Here is a 22,188-nt window from a genome sequence, read left to right as displayed (position 1 = left end):
GATCCAGACAGGTTTCCCTCTAAATGTAGTTTGTCCCTTTTCTCTGGCAGCTTTTAAAATTCTATTCTTAATCTGTATGTTAGGCATTTTCATAGCAATGTGTTTTGATGTGGCTCTGTTATCTTTTCATTAAAATGATCCTTCACTTTCTGTATTTTCTCTCTGGTGCCATCCTTACATTGTTTTTTTGACCTCACTGATCAGTTTAACAATGAACTCCTTTGACTTTCTTCCACTGCGGTGTCCATGGATTGTTATTGAAGTATCTTGGTTTGTTTGGGCCTCTTGGTCCCTTGCTTTTTTTTTATGTTGTTTGTGTGTCTGCCCATGTAACACTATGGATTTGAGATAGTAGAGTTTCTACCTGTTGACTTATAATGTCCCTGAAGATTTCTAGTACTTCATCTTCAGGGGGAGTCTGATAATAACAACCATCAATGCAAACAATGCGCATCATTAAACCAAATAATTCCTTCTATGGGATCTACAATGTAAATTTACATAAAAATTAGAAATTATATGATCTGTTGTTGCCCATAGGAAAAATAGTAAATTTACAAAGGATTTACAATTCTTAGTCATGAACAGTGATAGAACTGAAGTGATGTAGGAGGTTATGATTGTGAGGGAGGAGGAGAGAAAATAGAAGTAAAAAAATTAAAGGAAGATTGAAATAGAGACTAATAGAGATTGGCTGTTAGCAGTAGGCAGGAGAGAGAGAGAGAATTAAGAGAAGTAGATATGTGAGAAAAATGTATAAAATAAACATTTTACAAAAAAGTAGAAGAATGCCAGAACATAATTGAGTTATACTGCATAAATGTGCTAGTCCTCAAAATGCTGATCCATGAAAAATAATTTCCTTGAAAAATGCTTGAAAGGTGAAGGAAGAAATAGATATGAATATGTGTAAGCATCCATGATCCAATTAGGTAAGTTGAACACTTTAGATAAAGAAAAAAGAAAAAAAAGTAAAATTTAAAAAGTCTTAATTTAAAGAATCATTTCTGTTGGAGTTCGGATGATTTTCAGCTTTCCTTCCCAGTTGTGTTCTGTGGGGTTACTGGAGTGTGATGGGAAATCCCGTTGGAGGAGCTCCTGGAGATGGAGTGTAGGCTCCAGGTTCTTCACTGAATGGCAGTTGGTCTGAAGATTTTAAATCTGTGTATCTTCTAAGCTCAGTAGTTGTTGGTCAATGCTGAAATACTGCCCCCCAGGGATCTCCTCTGGGCTCCACTAGCATAGTGGAGGAGCCAATCCTACGTCCCAACAGTCACTCATGTGTTTTTTGGTCTTTCAGGTTTAGTCTCCAAACCAAATAAATCTTGCCCTTTAAAATTCCCAGTTGGAGGGCTGGGGATGTGGCTCAAGCGGTAGCGCGCTCGCCTGGCATGCGTGTGGCCCAGGTTCGATCCTCAGCACCACATACCAACAAAGATGTTGTGTCCGCCGAGAACTAAAAAATAAATATTAAAAAAAAAATTCTCTCTCTCTCCTCTCTCACTCTCTCTTTAAAAAAAAAAAATTCTCAGTTGGACACCTCTTCCTAGTGATTTTTCAAGCAGCCAATCTGGAGGGGATGGGTAGGGAGCCAGGTGGGTTTCCCCTGTCACGTATTACCCTGTGTAAACCCTTCTCATGTTTATTTTCTCCTGGTAAATTAGGGACACTCTGTGTCCTGGGGTGTCGGTGTGCTGGGCCTGTCTTTCTGGCCAAACTTGGGTTAGCCAGTAAATGGCTCTCCTAGCTGCCCATCCCACACCACAGTAGCAAAATGGTTTCTTCCTTTGTCCTCTCACACTTCTAGGAGAATGGGGCTTTTTTCCTTGCATGAGGATATTGTGCAGAGCACCTCTCTGTTCAGTCAGGCAGTGTCTTTGATCCCTAATCTCTTGGTACCCAGACATGCTGAGTTGTTTTTTTTTTTTTAATTGACTTATCCCTCTACATTTTTCAAGGGGGATCTTTCCAGCAGTCCCTGCCAGTGATGCACAGTGCTGGGAATTTTTCTTTATTTTATCCACCTCCTGGGTTCTGATCTGCTTTAAATGTCCAGAATTAATTCCCAGTAAAGCTCCTCTGTTTTTCTCCACCCATCTTGTTGAGAAGTCACTTGTCTTTTCACACCATGGAGCAACCAAGAAAGTGACTTTCTTTATTCTACCATTTTGGTACCTTAGGAGAGTACCTCTTAAATGAGATTTTTATGACCCTGTTTGGGGAAAGGTCAGAAAAATCTTAAGTTGTGAGGCCTGCTTTAGGGAGAAAAGAGGAAGCTGATAGTGATCTTCCTACTTCTGCAGTTTTCGAATGATAAGGTTCCATGGGATAATATATGCTAAGCCCCATCACTTTCTCCCTGACAATTATTCATTAAACATATATTTGTTGAATTACTTATCACTTAATACTATATTGGGGCAAAATAGAAAACAAGACTTTATTAGTCATAATTCATGGGTGCTAATGATGAATTTAAAAAGAACTATATTTATATATTTAAGTAAAAAGAAGAGTGATGATGCAAAGGGTCTCAGACTGCCTGAATCAAGGATTTACATACTAATAGGATTCCTTTTTTCTTAAGGTATTATTTTTATTCTCTTGGATAGTCATCATCATTAAGGCTCAACACCTGGCCTTAAGAAACTAATAATTCTCACCTCTCCTAGGTTTGCCATCCAGAAAGACTGAAAGTTCTTTCTCTCATTTTACATTTTTATGGAAGAGTGTTGCCTTTTTCTACTGGTGCTGTATCCTAGCAGTGGAACACACTTAAAACCCAATGTATAGGATTCCATTATTGGTTCATCCTTGCAGAAATGCCTGCCCCCAAACCAATTATTTTGCACAGAGAGGGATAGTTTTCATTGTAACTAGATAGTTGGGGTGGGTATAAGAACATTTCTCAGTAGAGTAGGTAGGGATGGGATTTGTGGCTCAGTGATAGAATGCTTGCCTAACCTGTGTGAGGCACTGGGTTCAATCCCCAGCACCACATAAGAAAACTTTAAAAAAAGAAGGTTTTGTATCCATATACAACTAAAAATATTAAAAGAGTAGGTAAAAGTACTGCACGGACAAAACAGTATGTCTACTGTAATGAAAGATAAGGCTACTTCCTATATGTAGTCTAAATCTACTGCAGGAGTCAATCAAGTACAATAAAGTATGCAAAGTGAGAGAGAAAATGTTTGGTGCTATAGTAATATATAATAATACATAGTTGGGTGATGAAGCAAGCCTTGGAAGTAGAAAAAAGAAGAACTAAATTAACATGGCCTCTTTCTTGATGTATATGTAAAATGAGGAAGAAAAAGATGTTTTTAATTATATGTGATTGTTGTTAATATTGTAATGACTTTTTCTAGCATGTATAGAATGTGTTTTTAGTAACATTTCTAAGATGAACATTTATTTAATTAACATGATGTATCAAGTAGTGCTTTCAAATATTTTGTTTTTATTTTTAAACTATAATCTAATATTTTCATTATAGAAACTGTAAAAAAACCATTCCATGTGAATATGAATAGCAACATAAAAATGCTTCCAAAGAAACGTGAATTAGAACTTCCAATGTCACCTCATTGTACACCTTCTAAACTCTGCCTTGATGATGTAGAAAACAAGTGAGTTTCAGCTGGTATTTACATTATTAGATGTTTAAACTGGTTATTATCAACAGTTTTATTCTTTAGAAAATTATGAGGTACTTACCTTCAAGTTGTTTTTGTTTATCTAATTATAGATATTATAAAAATGTTAGAACCTTTATCAAATGGCTGAGTCATTTTGTACACATACTTTGACTTTCCTTATCATAAAAATGTCACTGTCATGTGTAACTAATTAAAACAAATTTTAAAAAGTCTATTTCTAATATTAATATAATTTTTATAAAACTCAGCCATATTATGACCCCAAAATGATTTATTAAAATTCTGCATGTTTTTGTATGCTTGTGTAGAACACTAAGAGTTTTAAATATATAAGAAGTCATTTTTATTGTTGTTTAAATTTTAACCTTGAATTTTTCTTTTCATTAGTATACACTATCAAAAACTAGGTAACAAGGAAGAACTTGGCCAAGTTCAGGTGAGATATTTTTTGTAAAATTTTTAAGTTGTTTTAACAATTGTTATATGTCACTGAATAATCTTAAATTTTGAATATTGGGGAAAAATAGTTATCCTTTTACAAAATGTTAGACTTTTAAAATATTCTTTTAAAAGCTTTTCAGTGTAGGAAAATAATACCTTAGTATATTTTAATTGATTCCTTATGAGAATCCCTTTGTAATATCAACAATGTGACTAGGCCTATGTGTGAATAATATTTGATTGTGCTTGTTACTGAACAGCTGTAAAAGACATTTCACTTAAGGGTTCTTATCATATGATTATTGAGCAGTTCATCTCTTCAAACATATGACATTATTATTTTATACCAAGTTGTGATGTTTAAAACTCACTTTAATCCCAAGATAATTTTTCTTTCAAAGTATAACAAACTAGATTTTAGCAAATAAAATTTTAATCAATAGAAGTACATAGATTGTTATTAAATCTTGAAATTTTGTTTAATGTCCAGTGCCTTCTTATTAACTCTTCTTTCCTTTCTTTGAATTGTCAGAGTTAAACCAGACCAGAAAGAGAATAGCAATGATACTAAAAACAAAACAAAACAAAATAACAACCAAAAAAAAAAAAAAACTTTGTAAATCTTGTCATCTACTTTGTGGTTTGATGGAAATCAGATTTTCTTTCATTAGAGGATAGCATATAGGAATGAAGCTTGTGTTTGGAGGGCAATATGGGTGGGAAAAGCAAAGGGAAAAGAGTTCCTAAGTAATATCTTAGTTAATAATTTCTCTCATATTAATAAATCATGTCAATTAATGATGGCTTGTCTTTCCTTAGGACGTTTTCCCCTGCAACCTATGCCCTTTTCACTTATTTTGGTTGTACTATTTTGACTTCTTTAGGTAATATGTATTTAAATTATTTTATATTTTTTTCTTATAGTTATCTCAAGTGAAGAACTCATACAGTATGTTTGAACCTCAGTTCAGCAGAATAGAAAAGTGCAATTTTACTCCACCATCTTTTTCAGCAGAATTACCTTCTCACAGACATATTCCAAAACAAAATTTAATTCCCAGAATAGCATCTAGTCCTCAGAAACTTGAATATGAAAAAAAGCAAGATGGGCAGGTAACTTTGAATTTTATTTTTATCATATACTTCTGTTTTTTTATCATATACTTCTTCTGTTTTTTATAGATTTTAAAAGTGTAGCCTGCAAATTGGTACAGATTAGAAGTACCAAATTGTACCAAATTAGAAGATAATTAAGGATGATTCATTCTTCTTAGATCAAAAGCTTAATTTTCTATGCTCTAGAAAATTATGAATAGAAAACCAAAGAATGTTCTTCACTACCTTAGAAATTATCATTCATTTTAGAAAATTATTGATAGTAAAGTTGAAAATAGTTCAGTCTGTTTTATGCAGTTTATGTTATGATCACTGTAAGTCAATAGTTTATAGATGTCATGGCAACTCAGTTTGCATGATATAGAAGGCATCCTGTGATGACATAGTCTCAGTGATGACATAGTAGTTAGTGTCTTAAAGTATGAGTTGTGGTGGCTTGATTGGTTTTATGATTTAAAGAATGACATCTGTTTATGAGTACTTCAATTAATGTACAAATTTATTCTTTTTTTTTTTTTTGTGGTGGTGGTACTGGGAACCTAGATGCACTCTACTACTGATCTATATCCCCAGCCCTCTTTGCTTTTTACTTTGAAAAAGGCCCTCACTAAGTTTCTGAGGCTGGCTTCAAACTTGTAATCCTCCTGCCTCTGTCTCTTGAGTTGTTGGAATTACAGGCATATGCCCTCTCACCCAACTACATATATAGAAATATGTGGCAATATTACATAGCAGATACTACAATGCTTAATCACAATTTTCTACAGTTAAAATATAAAAAATCCAAATTCTATTATATGTTTGTCATAGAACATATAAGGGAATGATTTACTAAATATATATAGAGTCAAAAATTTAAATTATTGAAGTTACTATACTAATGTACAATGGTAATGAAGAAAATGGCTATATAAGCATTATATTTTATTAACAGGGATATTAATTTTAGATTTCTCCCAACTTTTAGCTTGCAGTGGTTTATACCATATTCATATGTACATTATCTATAAGTAAATTTATAATAAATTTATGATTTATAAGTTCATAAATCATTTTAGTTAAATACTATATTATAGTTAAATATAACATAATATAGTTAATTATGATGATTTTTAAGTGTTTATTAAAGGATGTTTTGCTGTTTCTTAAAGAGAAATGAAAAAAATTAAAGAACCCAATAATTTTTGAATGATGCAATGAAGGATATTCAACAACCCATTTGTTTTGTATTTTTAAAATTTTATTTGATGGGTTCTTTTTAGTTATACATATTGGTAGAATCCATTTTGATATAATTATATCAGCATGGAATATGTCTTATTCCAATTAGGACCCCAGTATCTCTCCTTTACTTTCCCTTTCCCCACCCCTCCTCCCTTTCCTTTATTGAGCTTTCTGCTATTTTCCCATGATTATGTTTATTTTTAAATTAATTAATGGTGACACTCACTGTGGTGTATTCATGTATGTATATAAGAAAATAACATCAGATTCATTCCACTGTCTTTTGTTTTCCTATCCCTCCTCCGTTCTCTCTTTTCCCTTTTGTCTAATCCCACTGAACTTCCTCTATTTCTGCCCCCCCACACCTTTTGTGGATTAGCTTCCCCATATTAAAGAAAACATTCAACCTTTTTCTCCCATTGTAGATTAATTTGTAACTTATCCTTGCTCTATTAGCTTGTAAGATGGAGAATAAAACACTGTGATTTCTATGTAACCAATCTCTTCCTTACCTGTTACATATTATACACATAGGTTAACAATTAATTCCAAATAGGTAAATAACATACCTACTATGGTAGAAGACTGGAAAGAGAAGCTAATGTCCTTCTCCACATTGTAATGTCATATTTTTCGTTCTTAGAAAAATATTTAATAGATTATTTGTGAAGATTTCTAGAAAAGCAAGAAAAATTAAAATGAAATAGTCTCTTCTTTCTGTTTTTTTCTTTTGTGGTGCTGGGTGTCAAATCTAGAGCCTCATGCATGCCTAGCAAGTACTCTGCCCCTCCATTCCTCTTTTGGTTTTTTATTTCTCACTTCAAAGTTAACTTTGTTTCTGCTCCTCTGTCACTGTTTTGAGACTGAGATATATTTGTTAGCCATCTTCTGACTTTGGTCTTTGTATGTTTTTTATTTGTTTGTTTTCCAAAGACATTCAGTGTCTCAATTTTCCTTTTTTTTATTTTTAAATTTTTGTGATAGGGTCTTACTATGTGGCCAGGTTGATCTTCAAACTCCTGCATTAAAGTGATCCTTATGTTTCTGTGCTGGGATTGCAGGTGCTTACCACCACTACCACCTCAACTCTGCTCTTTTTGTTTTCTGTTTTTGTAATTGATTGTCTTTGGACTTCTCATTTTTATTATTCCTGGGTTTAAAATGAAATATACTACAGTTATAAATTATCCTTACTGAATATATTAGTGTTGGGTCAAAATAAAGTAATTTTATATAGAACTTTCCACACTAACAAATGGATGTATTTTATGCTTTAATAGTCTTCATACTCTTATCCCTACTTTTTACTGAATGATATTGATATTCAGAAAAATTAAAGTAGTAGTCTAAAATTACAGTAAATGGAAGAACTGAGACCATTGTAGCTGATTCCTTGAAACAAACTACTATTTTCTATCAGAAACTTAACGTTTAGTCATTCAAGATTCTGGTGTTCTGTGTGTTTGTTTATTTTTATAATCTTTTTTTAACTGAGAAAATGTCAATTCACCATAGTATTAACTCTCTTATTTTAACAATCATTTAAATAATTATATTAATTTGTTGCTGGCTTTCACCTTTATTGTGCTATGGTGGCCATTGTTAGAACAGTATTTGTTTTCAAAAGGAACTAAAATTACTTTCTATTAGACTAAAAGATGCATTTCTGAATATAGATGTTGTTCACTTAAATGACATTTTTTTGTGAGCAAGTGAAATTCCATGTATGTACATTTACTATTTTAATGTTTTTTCCATTTTTCTAGCTGAACAATGTGGATTGTTCTAATTCTTTGGTTTCCAAAATAAATGAAAGTCAAGATGACCTCAGTTCATCATATAAACTAGCACAATTTGAAAGATTAAACAGGTAAGCAAAGATGCTGAAGAAAATGAAGATGTAGGATTCTCTCAGTTATTAATCTAATCTTAATGAACAAAAATAGTCATTAGTAATATAAACAGACCTAAGTAATATTTCTAAAAAAATGTTAAGTAATTTTTTTCTTTTATATTTTTACTAACAGGTATTAATTTTATCTATTAATGGAATTTAGTGTGATATTTTCTTTTTAATTATTTTTTAGTTGTAGTTGGACACAATATCTTTATTCTATTTATTTATTTTTATGTGATACTGAGGATGGAACCCAGTGCCTTGCATGTGCTAGGCAAGTGATCTACCACTGAGCCATAACTCCAGCCCCTCAGTGTGATGTTTTTATACACTCAGTATATGTACTGATCAAACCCAACTTCCCTTTTTCTATGCTCTCTACCCTAAACCCTTCATGATATCTAGTAATCTCATAATTGTACTCCCAAGTCAAATTTTATTAATGTGCTCATGTAAGATAAAACATACAGTACTTTTCTTTATGGCTTAATTCATTCAACACAGTGTTCTCCAATTTTGTTGTGAAAGATGGACTTTCTTCTAGTTTTTAGCTGGGTATCTACTCCCTTTATTTATGCGTGTGTGTGTGCGCACATACACACACACACACACAAATATGTTTGAGAGAGTGTTTATATGTGTGTGTCACATTTTTCCTTATCTATTCTTTTGTTGAAAATCATTTAGGCTGATTCTGTATCTTGGCTATTGTGAATAGTGTTGCAGTAAACATGGACATTCAGGTTTTTCTGATATACTGATTTTATTTTCTTTGTATGGGTAGATCAAATGATAGATCTTTTTTTAAGATTTTGGAGGAACTTTCTGTTGTCCATAATGACTGCACGGATTTACTTATACATCACCAATATATAAATGTTTCTTTTTTTCTACCTTCTTGTCAGCATTTATTTTTTGATAATAGCCATTCTGACTAAGATGACAATATCTCATTGTAGTTTTGATTTTTATTACCCTGTTAACTAATGATATTTAGCACTTTATCATATCATTGTTTACGATTTATATTTCTTCTTTAGTGAAGTGTCTATTCATATAATTTGCTGAGTTTCTAATTGGCTTTTTTGTTATATTTTTTAATTTGCATTTATATGGTTGGTGTTAACCCTCTGTCAGATGAATACTTTGGCAAGAATTTTCTCCCACTTTGTAGATTTTCTCATGACTGTTGGTTGTTTTCTTTACTTTGCAAAAGCTTCTTAATTTAATCCCATTTTTTAATATTTGCTTTTGTTTCCTGTGCTTTTGGGATCCTATCCAGAAAAATTATTGCCTTCACCAATGTCTTAAAGAGTTTTCCATTTTATTCTAGTAGTTTTCAGAGTTTCAAGTCTCACATTTAGGTGTTTTTATATTGATCTTGAGTTGATTTTTGTATAGGATCAAGTTTCAGTCTTCTAAATGTGGATATCCAGTTTTACCAACACCATTTACTGAAAGGACTATCCTTTGTTTTGGTGTCTTTGTTGAGAATCTATTGACTGTAGATATAGAGTTTATTTTGGGAATCTCTGTACTGTTCCATTGGTTGATGTGTCTGTTTTTATGCAAATTGCATTATTCATGTTGTTTATTGTGTCTCTGTAATATATCTTGAAATCAGGTATTTTGATACCTGCAGCATTGTTCTTTTTGCCCAAGATTGTCTTGGCTATATTTTATACATATGAACTTCAGAATTGTTTTTTTTTTTCATAGCTCTGCAGAAAATGACATTGGTATTTTCTGTAGATCACTTTGGATTGTATGGACATTTTAACAATATTAGTATTTTCAATCCAAGAACATTGGGGGTTCTTTCAGATTTTTGTGTGTCGTCTACAGTTTCTTTCATCAGTATTTTATTTATTTATTTTATTTATATAGAATAGCAGAATGCATTACAATTCTTATTACATATATAGAGCCCAATTTTTCGTATCTCTGGTTGTATACATAGCATATTCACACCAATTCGTGTCTTTATACATGTACTTTGGATAAAAATGCTCATCACATTCAACCATCATTAATTACCTCATGCCCCCTTCTTTCCCCTCCCACCCTTCTGCCCTATATAGAGTTCATCTATTCCTCCCATGCTCCCTCTCCCTGTTCCACTATGAATCAGCCTCCTTATATCAGAGAAAGCATTTGGCATTTGGTTTTTTTGGGGGGGGCGGGATTGGCTAACTTCACTTAACATTTTCTTCTCTAACTCCATCCATTTACCTGCACATGCCATGATTTTATTCTCTTTTATTGCTGAGTAATATTCCATTGTGCATATATGCCACATTTTTAAATCCATTCATCTATTGAAGGGCATCTAGGTTAGCTCCACAGTTTAGCTATTGTAAATTGTGCTTCTATAAACATTGATGTGGCTGTGTCCCTGTAGTATGCTGTTTTTAAGTCCTTTGGGTATAGACTGAGGAGAGGGATAGCTGGATCAAATGGTGGTTCCATTCCCAATTTTCCAAGAAATCTTCATACTGCTTTCTATATTAGCTTCATCAATTTGAAGTTCCACCAGTAGTATATGAATATACCTTTTTCTCCACATCCTCAAATTGGCACTATTTGCTAATGATATAATTCTATACCTATAAGACTCTAAAAGTTCCACCAGAAAACTTCTAGAACTAGGAAATGAATTCAGCAAAGTAGCAGGGTATAAAATCAACACCCATAAATCAAAGGCATTTCTGTATATCAGTGACAAATCCTCAGAAAGGGAAATGAGGAAAACTATTCCATTCTCAATAGCCTCAAAAAATAAAATAAAATAAAATACTTGGGAATCAACGAAACAGGTGAAAGATATATATATATATATATATATATATATATATATATATATATATATATATATATATATAATGAAAATTACAGAACCCTAAAGAAAGAAATCAAAGAAGATCTTAGAAAATGGAAAGATCTACCTTACTCCTGGATGGGCAGAATTAATATTATCAAAACGACCATACTTCCAAAAGCACTATGCAGATTTAATGCAATTGTGATCAAAATTCCATTGACATTCCTCATAGAAATAGAAAAAGCAATCATGAAACTCATCTGGAAAAATAAGAGACCCAGAATAGCTAAAGCAATCCTTAGCAGGAACAGTGAAGCAGGTGGCATCACTATATAGACCTTAAACTATACAACAGAGCAATAGTAACAAAACAGCATGGTATTGGCACCAAAACAAACTGGTAAACAAATGGTACAGAAAAGAGAACACAGAGACTAACCCACAAAACTACAATTATCTTATATTAGACAAAAGTGCCAAGAACATGCATTGGAAAAAGATAGCCTCTTCGACAAATGGTGCTGGGAAAACTGGAAATCCATATGCCACAGAATGAAATTAAAACCCTCTCTCTCATCATGCACAGAACTCAACTCAAAATGAATTAAGGACTTAGGAATAAAACTAGAGACCCTGCATCTAATAGAAGAAAAAGTAGACCCTAATCTCCATCATGTGGTATTAGGCCCCAACTTCTATAATAAGACACCTGTGGCACAAGAATTAAAATAGAAAATCAATAAATGGGATGGAGTCAAACTAAAAAGTTTCTTCTCAGCAAAAGAAATAATCTGTGAGGTGAATAGAGAGCCTACACTTTGGGAGCAAATCTTTACCCCTCACACATCAGATAGAACACTAATCACTAGGGAATATAAAGAACTCAAAAAGCTAGACACCAAAAACAACAACAACAAAAACAAAAACAAGTAACCCAATCAATAAATGGGCCAAGGACCTGATCAGTCACTTCTTAGAAGATGATATACAATCAATCAACAAACACATGAAAAAATGTTCATCATCACTGGCAATTAGAGAAATGCAAATCAAAACCACTCTAAGATTTCTTCTCACTCCAGTGTTTCATCAGTATTTTATAATTTTTGTTGTAAATGTCTTTTGAACTTAAGTTTATTCTTAAGTATTTTCTTTTTATTTTTATTGTTGTAGCTATTGTGAATGGAATGCTTTCATTATTTCTTTTTCAGTAATGTCATTATTGGTGTATAGAAAAGTCACTAAATACATAAATAACAAGCAATGAGATGTAGTTATATGTTGATTCTTTTTTCCTATTACTATACTGAATTGATTTTTCAGTTCTGATAGTCTTTCTTCATTGTTTTTTATTTTATTTGTGTTTTGTAGTTATATATAGTAGTTATGTTCATCCTGATAAACTCATACATGCATGGAATTTGATTTCAGATCACGTTTCTCTCTACCCTCCTACCTCCCTCCCCTTCCCCATTCTTCTTCTTCTACAATGCTAGACTTCCTTTCATTTGTGTATTTATTTATTTATGACAGCATAAAGAATTGCATTACAATTCTTATTACACATATAGAGCACATTTTTTTTATATCTCTGGTTGCATACAAAGTATAGTCACACCAATTTGTGTCTTCATACATGTACTTTGGATAATAATGACAATCACATTCCACCATCATTAATAATCCCATGCCCCCTCCCTTCCCCTCCAACCCCTCTGCCCTGTCTAGAGTTTGTCTATTCCTCCCATGCTCCCTCTCCCTATCCCATATGAACCAGCCTCCTTATATCAGAGAAAATATTCGGCATTTGGTTTCTTCTCAGCAAAAGAAACAATCTGTGAGGTGAATAGAGAGCCTACATCTTGGGAGCAAATCTTTACCCCTCACACATCAGAGAGAGCACTAATCTCTAGGTTATATAAAGTTCGGATAGTCTTTTGGTGGAGTTTTTAGGTTTTCCTATGTATAGAAATGTATCATGTACAAGCAAGGAAGTTTGACTTTCTCCTGTGCTGTTTGTATCCCTTTTATTTCCTTATCTTGCCTAATTGCTTTTTTTTTGCTTTTACTAAAACTTCTAGTGCTATATTGAATAAACAATGGACACTCCTGTCTTATTCTAGATCTTAGGGAAAACACGTGCAGCTTTTCCCCATTCAGTATGATGCTTGCTATGGGTTTTTACCACCTTTATTATGCTGAAGTACAATCCCTCTATATCTAGTTTGTTCAGGACTTTTATCATAAAGGGTCATTGAATTTTATATCAAATTTTTTCTGCATCTATTGAGATGATAATATGATTATTATCATTCATTCTGTTAGTTGTTTTTTATTGATTTGTACATGTTGAACTATCCTTACATCCCAGGGAAGAAACCAGCTTGATCATAGTGAATGATCTTTTTTTATATGGTGTTGAATTAGCATTAGTGCTGTAAAGTTTGGTAAAATTCAGCAGTGAAGCCATTCAATCTTGGTTTTTTTTGGGGGGACATTTTTTATTACTGATTCAGTCTCATTACTTCTTATTGATCTATTTAGATATTTTTTATGTCCTCATGTTTCAGTTTTGGTAGGTCCTATGTTTACAGAAAGTTGCCCATTTCTTCTAGGTTTTCCAATTTCTTAGCATATAATTTTTCATAGTAATCCCTAATGATCCTTTGCATTTCTTTTGTATTGATTGTACTATCTCCTTCTCTATCTCAGATTTTGTTCATTTGGGTCTTCTTTTTGTTTTTTCTTTGTTAGTCCATAGGTTTACTAATGTTATCTTTTTTAAAAAACTCACTCTTGGTTTCATTGATCTTTTGTACTTTTTAAAGTGTATTTATTTCTGCTCTATATTGTTTCTTTTGTGTTTGGTTTGTTCTTTTCTAAATCCTTGGGATACATGGATAAGTTGTTTATTTGAAATTTTTCTTTTTTCTTTTTTTTTTAACTCATTGCTATAAACGTTCTTCTTATCACTGCTTTTCCTGTATTCTTTAAATTTTGTTAAGTTGTATTTTCATTTGTTTTGAGAAAGTTTTAAATTTCTCTTTTGTATTCTTTGATAACAAGTTGTTAATTCAAAAAGTTGTTAATTCAGTCTCCATGTATTTATATAATTTATAAATTATAAGAGTCTTTTATTGGCTTCTAGTTTTATTCTATTATGATCAGAAAAGATACGGGATATGATTTAATTTTTTAAAAAATATTTTTATTTATAGAGGGTCACAATACCTTTATTGTATTTAATTTTTAATATGGTGCTGAGAATAGAACCCAGTGCCTCATACATGCTAGGCAAGCATTCTACCACTGAGCCGCAACCCCAGTCCTGATTTCATCTTTTAAAATATGTTAATACTTGTTTTGTGGTCTTTCAGTATATTATTTTTTTATTAAATAAATTTATATGTGCTGGTGAAAGAATGTGTATTCTGAAGCTATTGACTAGAATGTTCCATAATGTTAAGTCCACTTGATCTATAGTATGGTTTGATTCTGATGTTTCTTTGTTAATTTGTTTGTCTGCAAACAGATTTGTTCTGTCCATTGATGAAAGTGGGTTGTTGAATCCCTCACTATTATTGTAATGCAGTTTATCTCTCCCCTTAGATCTAATAATGATTATAGCATTAGTGCTCTGACATAGATGCATCTAAATTTAGAATTACTGTCTCTTCTTCTTGAATTGATCACTTAATCATTATATGGTGACTATCTTTGCCTCTTTTTACAGTTTTGTTAGATTTAAGTATACATACTCCTGTTTGTTTTAAGGTTTAATTTGTTTTGAATGTAATTTTCTATCCTTTCTCTTTCAATCTGTGTGTTTCTTTACTGGTTACATGAGTTTCTTGTAGGCATTGTATTGTTGGGTTTATTTCTTTATTAATCTATTCAACCAGTCTGTCCAGTTTTTAATTGGAAACTTTAGTCTGTTTACATTTAAGGTTATCATTGAAAAGTAAGGACTTATTCCTGCCATTTTGTCTAGTAATCCCTTAAGCATCTTTTGGTAGGCTGTTCTTGTGGTTCTCAGTTTTAGCTAGTCTTGCAAGGACTGTACTTTGTCTTTACTTCTGAAGAATAGCTTTGCTATGTTTACAGTTGCTTAGAACTTCCAATATGTCATTCCATTTCTTGCTGTCCTATAGGTTTTTGGTTGAGAAATCTGTAATCTAATTGAGATATATTGAAGTGTGCCTCGGCACTTTTGCAGATTTTAGTGTTTGTGCTTTTGATAATTTGGCTATAATATGCTGTGGTGAAGATGTTTTCTGGTCATGTTTATTTTGGGGTCCTATAATCTTCCTGTTCATGAATATCCATAAACTTTTTTCCTCCTTACCTTCAATTATTCCAGAAAGGTGGGTGTGTTTCATGGGGAGTCTCAAAGTAACCCTCTCCCCGGCCTTTCTTTCTTCCACAAAAGGTACAAAATAGCATTACTAAAAAAAAAAAAAAAAAAAAAAAAAAAAAAAAAAAAAAAGAGTCAGAAACCTGAAACAATAGTATAGAGAAAGAAACAAAATACAAATACTTCTGGTGATCTGTCTGCCGTTCCACAGACAGGATAGGAGTAGTCTCTCCTTTTCAGGGATAAGGATGAAAAGGTAGTGAGATACTGACAATCCTAGATATTGACAAGTTGCATAATCATCATCTTTATCCCTCATTTTCTTTTTACATTTTTGGTAGGTAGTTTAACACATCGTACTTATATATTTTAGATGTTTGTGTATAAACTCTGGTTTTCTATTTAAAATCCATTAAGCTTGTAAAATCTATTAGAACCACACTTGGTAATATAATGAGAAACTCTAATTCTATCCTATTCTTCCTTATCTTACTAAATGGCACCAGTATTTACTCACTTGCTAAAGCCAAAATAAAAGCTGTCCTTCCTTTCTGTCAACTCCAGTTATCCTCTTCATTATCAGAGTATTATCAGTTTTGGATTCTAATAAGTTTTTTAATTGTCTATTCACATTTCCATCTCAGGGTTCCATCCCAGTCTAAACTACCCTGACCTCTTGGTAGAGACATTATTTAAGGCCTTATAATAGTTCTTTTTGTTTCTTGTTTATTGAGCATCTTTTAAAACATACTGTCTTATAAATGTATAATTGACTCACAAGAAGCTGAACTTATTTAAATTTTTCACTTTAATGTTTTGACATATGTCAAAAAGAATGAACATATTTATCATACTGAGTAGTTTTTTGGGGTAGCTTTGTAATCCCTTTTCTAGTTGCTTACCATCACTCACTTATATCCTAAGGCAACCACTGATCTGCTTTTTGTCACTACAGAGTAGTCCGTATTTTTGCAATTTTTATAGCCTCTTACAGCATATATATGTATTTTTTGTTACTTGGCTTCTTTTACTTAGCATAATTATTTTGAAACCTATTTATGTTCTTTGTTGTGTGCAATATTCATTCATTCCTTTTTATCGCACAGTAGTATTCCAGTGTATGTATTGTATTCATTTTCCTATTGATAAATATTGGGTGTTTCCCTTTATTTTTGTCTATTCCAAATTAAGTTGATATGAAAGTTTATGTAAAAAACTTTGCTTTGACATATGCTTTATTTATCTTGGGTACAAGGTGGGTTAGATCTTGTGGTTAGCTATATGTTTAACTCTTAAAGAAATTGCCAAACTGTGTTCCAAAATGAGTCGTATCATTTTATTTTCCCATCAGCAATGTATGAGAATTCTTGTTGTAACACATTCTTGCTAAAACTTGGTGAAGTCCATCTTTTTAACTGTTACCCATTTTTGTTGATTTTTAATTTGCGTTTCTCTAATGACTAATGATTTTGCATATTTTCATGTTCCTGTAAGCCATTTGAGTATCTCTTCTGAGATGTTTAAGGTTTCAATTTTGATGCAATTTTTAAAATTAATTGTGCTTACAGTATCAAAGCCAATAAATCTTTACCCAATTCAGGATCATTGAGATTTTCTTGTTTTTTGTAGATCTTACATTTAGGTCTGTGACCTATGTTTTAGTTCATGTTTATTTGTAGTGTTTTAAGTCAGCTTTTTCAGTGCTGTGATTAAAGGATATGACCAGAACAATTTTAAAGGAGGAAAAGTTTATTTGAGGGCTCAGTGTTTCAGAGGTCTCAGTCCATAGAAGGCCAGTTCCACTCCTAGGGCTCCAGGTGAGGCAGAACATCATGGTGAAAGAGTGTGGCAGAGGGAAGCAGCTCACATGGTGATCAGAAAGCACAGAGAGAGTTCCCTACTTGCCAAATACAAATATTTACCCCAAAGTCATGCCACCCAATTCCACCTCCTCTAGCCACACCCTGCCACTTCAGTTATCACTCAGTTAATCCCTATCAGGGGATTAATTTACTGATTGGATTAAGAGTCTTACAACCCTCTCTCACAACTCTTACAATTCTCACAATCATTTTTCCTCTGAAACTTCTTGCATTGTCTTCACACATGAGCTTTTGGGGGACACCTTATATCCAAACCATAACATGTAGTGTAAGGGAAGGGCCTAAATATCTCATTTACATTTATGAAAAAGAAATTTTTTTGTCAGAAATCATAACCATAAATATGTTTTTCCCCTTGTAATTTCAATTCTGTTTTGTCCATCTCTGTGTAGGTTAGTTCCACACTGCCTTGATTCTGTAACTTTATTATAAATTTTGAAACTGAGATTTTTTTTTCAACAAGATTGTGGCTCTTTTTATTCTTTTAAAAATTTTGAATAAGTTTTTTAGGTTTACAAAACAGCCCACAAGAAGCTCAGTGGAATTTTGATAGAGATTGTGCTGAATTGATCAATTTGGGGAACATTGACATCTTAATGATAAAGACTTTTCTAATCCATGAACCTGAAATATGTCTTCTATTTTCTTTAATCCTGTTAATGTTGTTTTCAGTATATAAGCCTTATGTGTCTTTTATTAATTTTATTTCTAAGTATTGTATTCTTTTTGCGCTATTGTGAATGAATTATTTTTGTAATTTCATATGTTTGTTCATTGCTAATGTTGAGGCTCAGAAAACAATACCACAAAGACTAGTACTTTGACATGCTGAGGGGCTTTAGAACCTAACGCAGAATCCAGAACCTAACTCTGACCTTTCCTTGTGTGTCCCCTTCCTAGCTCAGCGGGAATTCCTGTATTTTCTAAAGTCTGGGCCTACCTTGTCTCTTTTCTGGTGAGAATTAAATAAACTCATTACAGAAAGAAGGACTGAAGTCTGTCAATCTACCTAAACAAACTTTAGTCACATTTCATTGTCCTTAATTTTAGTCTTAAAGATATTTGCAAACTACTATTCTGATATGTGGTCTGGACAGTGTGCCAGTATGTTCTCTAAACCCATTGAGTTCCCCTAAAAATCATTTTCTGTTTCCTCTCAAAACTGTCTACATTCCCCATTTTCCCCTGCTCCTACAGAAATAGGTTATGCAAACTTCTGAATGATGTTGTGCTAGTAGGTAACCACCCTTATGTGATTTTCCCTTATATGGTGTTTCCCCCCCGTCTCATCTTAATAAATTCTTTTCAATAGTCAGCTTATTCCAGCAAACCCTCAGTGGGTAGAGGGGAAATTTCCCTTTGCCCCTATACTAGTATATAAAAATACAATTAATTATCATATATTCATCTCACATCCTTTGACTTTGCTGAAATAATTATTAGCTCTTGTAGATAGGTTAGTGGATTCTTTTGGATTTTCACCATAGTGCATTATGTCATCTATAAGTCAAGAAATTTTTACCTTTTCAATCTGGATACCGTTTACTTTTTTTTTTCCTTTCCTTGCTACACTGACCATAACCTCTGCTGCGCCCCTCCCCTGACTCAGGCAATGGCAAGGCCCTACTGAGGTGGATGGCGCAAGGCGTCCATCCTCTGGAGGAGCGCAGTATGTTTCTGGGAATGGGCTGGTTTGTTTTTGTATTCCTTTAATAAGTATAGTTGTGATTTCTCATATGACCATTAAGTATGAAGGAAAAATCATGACTTTCCCAATTAATGCAACTACTTCTAAAGCATAGATCTGTTTGCTCTAAATGCAATGATTCAGCTGTGGAGTGTAAATTGTTAATGTCTAATGAAAAACTCCCTGTATTCCTGTCAGGGAAGTTTTTGAGAAATTAAATTAAAATCTAGAGAAGATAGATTAGTGCTTAGTACTGGGCAACTTGTTCTTGTTTCTGTGCACAATGGTTTGTGCTCTTACTTTTGTTTGATTAAAAGTAATAACAAGTCAACCACTTGCCGTAACCATGGCACCGGTTCCAGTCAGTAAGTCAAGAAAAGAATAGTCAAGGTATAGGCCAATAGTTTGGGACATTTGTAACTATTATTAAAAGTTAACTAAGCAGAAACAGCTCAAAGCAAAACTCAACTGAAAGTACAAATGCTTGCTTATGCATAAGTCAAAATACATTCTTCTATTCTAATTGTAACTATGTAATATTTTGTTTCTTTGAATAATGATTACTGTTTTGTAACCACAAAATACTGTAAGCCTGCCAAAATGAAAAGTATATATGATCAACTTCACAAGTAAAGATTGGGATCAACACCTTCACTTTGGTGTCTGTGTTGTTTCTCCACCCCCTCTTTCGCCGACTCCTCACCATCCGTTCGTCTCCTGAGACCCCCTGTTGGAGCTGGTCTCCGACATCTGGCGCCCCCCGAACAGGGACGATCGGTAATCCGTAAGTCTGATGCATTCATTTCATTGAGAAGTTTTCGGGTGAGGATAGGATCTTACCTAGGGTACTGCAGACCCCTTAGCAAGGTGCTAAGTAAGTGAAGGGTAAGTAATCAGAGAACTTATTTTGAGAAGTCATGGGCCATAAAGAGTCTAAAGAAAGAGGACTCTTTATTGATATAGCTAAGCATATGCTCCAAAAACGGGGCATTTCAGTTTCTTCTAAGCAGTTAAGACATTTTTTTCATTTTATTCAAGAATGCTCTCCTTGGTTCCCTGAGGAAGGAACCTTGAATTTAGAAACATGGAAAAAACTAGGTAAAGAGATGAAGGTTTATTATGATCATCATGGGCCAGAAAATATTCCTGTAGATGCTTTTGCATTATGGAATGTTTTTAAAGATGCTTTGGATCCGACCCATGAGGCAGTTTGTTTGGCTCGTCAAGTGACTGAGTCTGAACAAACCCCCTTAATTGGGGCTGCTGCTACATCTAGATTTTATAAAACTACATCCCCTCAAAAACAGTCTCAATCTGATGATGAACAAGGGGATGAAGAGGAGGACGAACAACTTTCTCCTCAAGATCAGGAGGACTTAGAGGAGGCTGCAGCTCGATATCATATCTCTGATTGGCCACCCAATTTGTTAGTTTCTGTGTCTCCAGAGCCTCCTTAGAGCTTTAAATAAAACTATGAAAACTATGGGAGCCTTACACCTGGGTCTCCCATCTCCTACTGCTATACCTAAAGATTGTAACATAGTGGTGATAGACTTATAAGATTGCTTCTTTACAGTTCCTTTATCCAAACAGGATTGTAAACATTTTGCTTTTAGTCTGCCTTCCCCAAATTTACAAAGACCTTATCAAAGATTTCAATGGAAAATTTTGCCTCAGGGAATGAAAAATAGCCCCACCTTATGTCAAAAGTTTGTTGATGCAGCCTTAGTCTCCACGAGAAATAAGTTTCCATCTGGATATATAATTCATTATATGGATGATATTTTATTAGCTCATGCTGATTATTTGATACTCCAGCAAATGCTTAATTTTATGATTACAAGTTTACAAGACTGGGGTTTAAAAATTGCTCCTGATAAAATTCAAACTCAGGCTCCTTTTTCTTACCTAGGAAGATTAATTAATTCCAACAATATAACTTCTCAAAAAATACAGATTAGGGTTGATTCTTTACGTACTTTAAATGATTTTCAAAAACTTCTTGGGGATATTAATTGGATTAGGCCTTACTTAAAATTAACCACTGCTGACCTTAAACCTTTATTTGAAATTTTACAGGGAGATTCAAATCCAAATTCACCTAGACAATTATCTCCTGAGGGAAAGAAGGCTTTATTTAAGGTGGAGAAGGCTATTTCAGATCATTATTTACAACAAATAGACTATAATAAGCCCTGGATGTTAATAATCTTACAGACCTCATACACTCCTACTGGATGCCTATGGCAGGATGATCCTTTAGAATGGGTTCATTTGCCTTCTACTCCAAAAAAGATTAATATTTCATATCCCACCCAGGTGTCATCATTAATTTGTAAAGGTAGACTTCGAAGTAGAGAGCTCTTTGGACGAGATCCATCCTCCATTATTATTCCATATAAAAAGGAACAATTAGATTTCTTATTAAATGTTAATGATGAATGGCCTATAGCATTACAGGGATTCTATGGAGAAATATTGTTTCATTTGCCTAACCACCCATTACTACATTTTATGACTAAGGTAAATACTATTTTTCCTAAAAACTTTTCTCATGTGCCCCTTGATCAGGCTTCTCTAATTTTTACAGATGGATCCTCTAATGGAATAGCTGTTACTATTATAGATGACCAAGAGCCAATAGTCCAACAAACAACTGAAACCTCTGCTCAAAGGACGGAATTAATTGCTATTATAACTGCTTTTGAAAAGGTTACACAGCCTTTTAATCTTTATACTGATTCCCAATATATAGTTAATCTCTTTCCAGCCATAGAAACATCTTCTTTGTCCTCTCATTCATCAATTGTTAATATATTACAAAAGTTACAAAAATTAATATTACAGAGATCCTATAAATTTTTTATTGGACATATTAGAGGACATTCTAACTTACCTGGACCTTTAGTGGCAGGAAATGCTAAAGCTGATTTATTAACTAGGACTGTTTATAACGTTATTGAACAAGCTACTAAAGATCATCAATTACATCATCAAAATTCTGCTGCTCTTAGAGCACAGTTTCATATAACTAAAGAACAAGCTAGACAAATTGTTAAACAATGTCAAATCTGTCCTACTCACTTTCCTTCTCCACAGATGG

The 22,188-nt window shown here is 33.1% G+C and overlaps 1 protein-coding gene across 1 annotated transcript in view; it reads left to right on the top strand.

The window, feature by feature from the left end:
* The window catches only part of Redic1 (regulator of DNA class I crossover intermediates 1), a 91,268-nt gene that overhangs the window by 32,781 nt on the left and 36,299 nt on the right, over window positions 1–22,188 (top strand). The window contains exons 4-7 of the mRNA XM_077798950.1: window positions 3,500–3,632; window positions 4,050–4,098; window positions 5,028–5,216; window positions 8,210–8,313. Coding sequence (XP_077655076.1) covers window positions 3,500–3,632; window positions 4,050–4,098; window positions 5,028–5,216; window positions 8,210–8,313 — 475 coding nt within the window. The remainder of the gene's footprint in view (window positions 1–3,499; window positions 3,633–4,049; window positions 4,099–5,027; window positions 5,217–8,209; window positions 8,314–22,188) is intronic.

This window comes from Urocitellus parryii, chromosome 5 (genome assembly GCF_045843805.1).
Source record: "Urocitellus parryii isolate mUroPar1 chromosome 5, mUroPar1.hap1, whole genome shotgun sequence".
NCBI lineage: Eukaryota > Metazoa > Chordata > Mammalia > Rodentia > Sciuridae > Urocitellus > Urocitellus parryii.
Note: the sequence above shows the minus strand (reverse complement) of the source record. Positions and strands in the feature narration are given on the sequence as shown.